General features: G+C 45.5%; 1 protein-coding gene across 1 annotated transcript in view; it reads left to right on the top strand.

The window, feature by feature from the left end:
* Positions 1-6,765, top strand: part of LOC135817354 (FACT complex subunit SSRP1-like) — a 26,309-nt gene extending 19,544 nt beyond the window's left edge. The window contains exons 14-16 of the mRNA XM_065330522.1: positions 3,431-3,518; positions 3,737-3,852; positions 5,600-6,765. Coding sequence (XP_065186594.1) covers positions 3,431-3,518; positions 3,737-3,852; positions 5,600-5,876 — 481 coding nt within the window. The 3' untranslated portion in view covers positions 5,877-6,765. The remainder of the gene's footprint in view (positions 1-3,430; positions 3,519-3,736; positions 3,853-5,599) is intronic.
* The last annotated feature ends 218 nt before the right edge of the window (positions 6,766-6,983 follow it).

The following is a 6,983-nucleotide window of genomic DNA, read 5'->3' on the forward strand; positions in this document are numbered from 1 at the left end:
TGTCGTTAGGAAGACTTGCACAAAAGTTGGCGCTCTTCAACGGTGTTTTCGGCAACTAAGTTTGAAGGCAACACGGCAGTTTATCCTCTCTGTTATCCTGCCTGACGTACTATACTGCTGCTCTTGCTTTGCAATGAAGCTATCCGCCAAGGACCGACAGCGACTCTCGTCCGTTTATCGTCGTGCTGTACGCGCTGCTTGTGGCTCGAAACTACACGATGACGTCATGCCGCTGTTAGCTAGATTGTCGATTGATTCATTTGAACATTACCTTATTCGTAGCATTGCTAAATTTATCCATGTTAATCATGTCGTTTTCCCTCTCCCAAATCTGACGAACCTTTTCCCTCAAGTTTCAACCGGCCCTAGGTTGAAACTTGCTGCTATTGCAATATCTAAATTCCGGATGACTGACGGTGTCAATTCCTTTTCAAATCGTGCTGCACTGTTCTTTAATTCTTTGCCTATGGAGTGGCGCGCCCAGCACCGCACTTCTACATTTGCTAAGCACCTTCAGACCATGCTAAAAGACGCAGCGTCTTTTCAGAAGTATTTTGATCTTCTCTTCAGCAAACGGCCTCATTGATCTGCATCGCTTGTATTGTATACCTGTGTTTACTGCTTACTGCTGCTTTATTGTTCCAAGTATCAGTTTAAAGAGAATTGGTGAGCACACATGCTCATTCCCTGGGCACTGCAAATTCACAACTCATTTCATTTCATAAAATGGCAATAAATAAGATAAATTGTGCACTCATAACAACAGCAAAAATGAAGAAAGTCAAGTTCCATAACGTTTTCTTGTGACTGTCATCAGTGGAACGCCGTCACATAAAAATGTAATAACTAAAACACACACTTATATACATGTAGCTAATATGGTTTCAGGTAGAAATACAGCAGCTAACAGGTACAAAAAGGGAAGTTTGCACCTTTGCAATGTGTGAATATAGTGTATGTGAGAAAGGTAGTGGCAGATGAATGTGATACTGTGTGAATGAATGTAATGGTGCATTTCATTTCACATAATCATTTTCAACGTTTCGGCAAATTGCCATCATCAGGATACAATATGAAGTGGAAGTCTGCCAAGGAGCAGTTATATACACTAATTTGTGTTCTTAGGTGTTGATAATATTTTTTTATGACTACATATGTTACCTCAGTGCTAGAAATATGACATGTCTAAAACTAGTGAAAGATCACAACTTTTCACTGACTCATATGCTGGGTGTTGGTAATAAGTTAGCACAGCGCAGATGTCACCAGATAACTTGAGAAATGTCTGAACAGGTTTCTCGCAAGCAATTCACGAATGTGACCATGTCAGTGGTTTCCAGTAAATACTGTCACCTAGATAGACAGTGTGGTGTGATTGTTTTAGAGTAATGACCATCCAGTACTGGTGTTGATCTCTGGGCCTTCGTTTCTGATCTCCACTGCCTCTCGCAATTTGCGGCTTGCCCTGTCACTGGCTCTTGCAACCACAGACACTGCCGAGAAGATGCTGTCCCCGACACCTAGGTTGATCCCTGCATGCTTAGCTCGCATGTGGTCACCCCATGGCTTATCCACAGTGCGCCTACGAGCCTCACCGTTGTGTTCCTCCAGTCTTGTCTCCAGTGTGCGACCCGTCTCTCCAATGTATTTTTCCCTGCACAACTTGCATTGCAGCCGGTATATCACATTCTTCTTCAAACATATTTTCACTCCACCCGACTTACAAGTCAGACACGGCCCCAATGGGCGTCCTCTTCTCTTTGTCTTTCTGATGTTGGGCTCCTTAATGCAGCTGGGCGGACTTTGTGCTGAGTGACAGAGCTGACGTTTGAGGCTACCCGCATGCTCGTAAACCACCCGGACTGGTAACTTGTGCTTCCGGATAGCTTTGCTGACGCTGTGATGCACCCTGTCCGACTTATACGGCAGCTTCAGAAACGCACAACACGGATTACCTCGGCGGCGACGCTTGGGTTTCCTTGCTGCTTCTCGGGCATTGATGATGAGGCTCTCTGGATAGTGGTTGAGTTGAAGTTGGTCTTGAATTTTCTGTTCACTTTCTTTACACATGGTGTCATTGGAAGACAGCCGTTGTGCTCTTAAGAATTGAGACTTGGCAACGGCAAGTTTGATGTGATGAGGTACAGCAGATGCGTAGTCTATCAGCAATCCACTATTGCATGGCTTTTGGAAGAGCTTGTACGTCATCTGGCCCGACTGTTGTATGGCAATCGTCACGTCCATGTAATCAATCCAGCCTTTGCTACTGCTGAGCTCGTAGGTGAACTTGAGTCGGTCGTGTCCTGCATTGAAGTGCTGTATTAGCTCCAAGAGGCGCAGCCCGCGAGGATACTTGATCCCGTACTTTGGCTACGTCCCCACGCATGGCATCCGGAGCATGAGTGTGGTTGCCAGTTACCGCCGTCACCAGCCCGTGCCTTGTCCTCATCCTTCCCTTGCAGCTCAAGGCATCCTTCTCCTCGCACTTCCAGTAAACTACTCCATCCTTTCCAACCTTGTCCACAACGTAGCCATACCCACGGTGAATGAGCTTTTCTTTTCCATGCTTGGTGGTCGTCTTGAGATCTACTTCCATCATCAGTTCTCGTAGTTGCTTGAAGAACATCAACAGATATGCCTTATATGGTTGATTGTTGGGAGGGCACACATATGTAATAAAGTTTTTGTTTTGATCCATCTGTTAGAATTGCACCACCACGCTCACGCCATGGAAACCTTTCGCTCCCTTCACTTGTTTGTGTCCTCGCCCATGTTCGCCTTGCATTTGCACATTTCCCTTTCCCTTCGTTTGGTTTTGTTAGGTATATTTAGAGGTCGATTTCGTGTCATTCGACGAAAATCCCACACCTCGACAAAGGTTGTCGATGAAAATACCTTTCGTCTAACCTGTCACTCGGCGAGAAGTTCACACGTCGAAAAGGACAGTCACCTAATGGGCCAGTCAACGAAATGGCTTGGGGACGAACAGGATTCGACGAACAGTTGTTCGTCGAAAATGTTTTCTGCGAACTGTCGTGGAAGCGAAAAGGAGAAAAGCGAAAATTCTGTGCGCTGTGTGACTGCTATGGAAAAAAATCAAAGTAAATCGATCCCTGAAGTACATTCACCAAGTGTCTACCTAATCACAAAATTGACGCAACAGGCCGACTGACTCCGGCGCAAAACCTGACAGTAGTTAGTTATCATGTATGACAGAAGCTATTGTCTTGGCGTGCAGTGCAGTGACATCACTGAGTGTCTTCTTAACTGTTACTGCATGCTGCCCGTGGATGGCTATAGTAGCAGCACATTGCTCATGTTTGATCACATCGAGCAGTTGGGCACGTTCTTACCTGATCTATTGAACTGGACTTAGCTTTCTTTTACGACGTTGCCGTGTGGTTTGTTTGTGCGGTTGTTGCCTGTATAGGTTTGATTCTGATGCTATGTTGTCGAGTGATGAGGAGAATGCAGTCAAGACAATCCCGGCTGTGGATGAGAGCAAGAAGAGGAAGAAGGTAGGTGACATGGGAGAGCTGTTACAGTGAATACCTGTGTGTGTGTGTGTGTGTGTGTGTGTGTGTGTGTGTGTGTGTGCGCGCGTTTGTGTGTGTGTGTGTGTGTGTGTGCATGGTGTGTGCATGGTGTGTGCATGGTGTGTGGTTCTTATTCAATGGCAATCTTTTTTCGCTTACTTGGGTACATGTCATGCTATTCGCACCAACGTTTGTTCCAGGCACCAAGCAAGCCGAAGCAGCCAAAGGAGAAGGTAGAAAAAGCAGAAAAGAAAGAAAAGAAGGAACCGAAAGAAAAGAAGGAACGGAAAGAGAAGAAGGAAAAGCCATCAGCCAGGTTGGTTAGCAGGATTGCGTCCAATGTTTGTATCCACGTTTTGCAATTCCATTCCTGCCCCAATATGTCATTGCTTTTACATAGTGTTCCGCGGCTATGTCTGGCAGTAGACAGTCGACAGTATAACCTGTCAAAGGCGACCTCCTTGCACGGGTGGTCACCTTATCCAGGGTCTTTTGACTGGAAATAACATCCCTTGGTTCTGGTTGCAGTGGTCCTGTAGGACAGTAAATTCAGTCGGTCGCCTTATCAGAGTGGTTACCTTGACAGATTTTACTGTGGTGTGTGTCTAACAGTTAGCAGTGGTCTATATCTGTGTTTTGAAATGTTGCATACACTACACACATACCGGTACCTCTCGGTTATCCGGACCCCGAGGTTACGAGCACTTCGGTCTACCGAGCACCCTTTGGGCGAGTTTTAGTGGAAATATTACTACTGAACTGTCACTTTTTGTGGAAATAGTGACGTCATAATTAGGGCTCAAACGGTTAGTCCGATTAACCGGTTGCAGACCGGATACGAAGAATTAACGGTTAACCGATAAAGATAACGGTTACGCAGTAACTTTTCAGTCAATTTTTCAAGTATCAGGTCGTTGCAAAGTGTGCACTTTCGCGGGCTGTCGCACGCGTACGCAATTTCTGGGCTGTCAACTCGGTCATATCTGGTCTCTTGGTGTTAGAGTATGTATGAATGAGCATGCAAGAGAATGTACAAGTGTGCGTTGTACTGAATAGGGTACATTTTTTGAATGAGTATAGTCAAATATACGGTTAAAAAAGAGTCCGCAGGATTGCCGTGGCTTATAGGTTATAACCGGTTAACCGACCGTTAGCTTAGCAGTTAACCGTCAGGGGTAAAACCGTGACCGTTTGAGCCCTAGTCATAATATTATTATGCCATTTTATGGCCTTTCCGTATCAAAATGTATGTGATTCGGAGTCACGGACATTTCAAAGTTGCGGGCAGTGGCCAGTCCCTGACCGCCCGGATAAACGAGGTATGAGTATACTTACCTACCACTGTCACACTGTGTGCTCACAGTCTCTCACCGGCATTCGCAGCAAACCACCCCATTATTACGATTTGCTTCAGTGGTATTTTCACAGAAAAGGGAGGAAGGTAGCACAACTTTGTTATACTGTGTGAATTGAACACCTGAAGATTGTTGTTAGTCTTGCTACATCTATAATCGATAGCTCGATCGTTAACAACATATTAGTAGTTGTTAACCAATTTCGATGATCGTTTCACCCCTAAATAATCATCCATGGAATATTCTCTTCAAATTCTGCAGATGTCTTTAAAGCTTTGGAAGTGGTTTTGTGAAATAAAAAATGGGGGTCCCCGGAGGGTTTTACTACTCTTCTAGTTGTCTAAAAGTCGCAAATGTTGCCATTTTGCCCGAAATTCCAATGTTCCATATTCCTCGATATCACAAAGAACGAATATGGGAACCTACAAACTTTATCGCAGATTCAGAATCAGCATGAACTTTTCTTGGTTGTCCACCATTATGAGCAAATTATTACATTGATGAAATTCTGGTGAATAGCTTCTGAAAAAGTGTGTGACAACGCCTGAAACTGTAGCGAATTACCTTTTATTTTAAGTTGCAAATACCGACACAACGACCAAGAAAAAGAAAGTGGAGATTATTGATGGAGTATGATCTGTGTGTGTGTGTGGCAGACAACTTGATATGTTAACCCACTTTATATTCTCGTTGTTTTGTTCACCGTAGCTCTACGAGTGTGGCGAAAGCCAAGAAGAAGGAAGCACCGATCTCGAAGGAGGAGATCAGTGATAGTGACAGTGGTGGTAGTGATGTTGTCATGGAGGATGAGAGTGATGATGATGGGGCACCGCCGGCAAAGAGGTCCACGCGCTCACGACGCGGACAGTCGAACGACGAGGAGCTAGCCCAGCTGCCGTCCGAAGGCTCGAATGATGAGGAAGAAGCCGAGCTAACGTCTGGAGCTAGTGACGTAGGCAGTGATGATGGTGATGAAAGCGACTGAGCAGACTGAGCTAAGCTTGCGCGTGCGTGCGTGGGACCATTGGTAGCCATTTGCCGTGCGTAGACTCCCTGCTGTTTCCGTGCTTTGTGTGTTGTTGTCGCTGTGTGTCTTTGTGTGTGTGTGTGTGTGTGTGTGTGTGTGTGTGCGTGTGTGTGTGTGTGTGTGTGTGTGTGTGTGCGTGTGTGTGTGTGGTGTGTGTGCGTGTGTGTGCGTGTGCGTGTGTGTGTGTGTGTTTGTGTTGTGTGTATGTGTGTGTGCGTGTGTGCGTGTGTGTGGTGTGTGTGTGCATGTGCGTGTGTGTGTGTGTGTGTGTGTGTGTGTGTTGTGTGTGTATGTGTGTGTGTGTGCGTGTGTGTGGTGTGTGTGTGTTGTGTGTGTATCGGTGTGCGTTCATTTTCATGAATGTGTTCATTCACGTGTGGTGTTGTTAAATTTGTTTTACTATGTTGGCGTCTCGTTGTCTTTGTGTGGCTTTGAACTTTAAATTACACTGCTGCATGTTGAGCCGTACGTTGCAGTACATCAGATGTTCATGTGCCATGGAATGTAGATATTGGACCCTGTAGTAATTCCCACACTGTTGCTGACACCGAAAGTCATACAGTTTTGTTGTACATGTTACAATACCCCATAGCCTTCTCTGTTTCTGCCACTTCTTATGCTACTTAGGCTTTCTCACACTTCTATGACCTGGCCTGGTTGCCACGGTTTTTTTAAAGACTTGAATTCCTTACTCTGATTGAGCCTCTGTCTGTGATTTGATGCTCTTATACACGCTTTGCTTTGCTTTGCTTGGCCAACTACTCGCTTCACTGTTTTTGTATTCGGTGAAGATTGCTTGTGTGTGGTTACGGCAGGGAGTAGGACAATACTTCCTGGTTTACGGTGATAGGGTTTGGCCAGTTTGCTGCTGCTGCGCGCGAGCGTGTGTGTGTGTGTTTGTACGTGCACGTGCTTGCCTTGGCTTGACGAAAACATTTGCGCTCATGACTGAAGTGTGGTGAGTACTACGTACATACATGTGTTCCTTGTTTTAAAAGGCTGCTGATTTCATGCCTAGATGGCCATTATGCTGAAGTACCAGTTTCTGACTTTCTGTTGGCGATT

This window comes from Sycon ciliatum, chromosome 5 (assembly GCF_964019385.1).
Source record: "Sycon ciliatum chromosome 5, ocSycCili1.1, whole genome shotgun sequence".
Classification (NCBI taxonomy): Eukaryota; Metazoa; Porifera; class Calcarea; order Leucosolenida; family Sycettidae; genus Sycon; species Sycon ciliatum.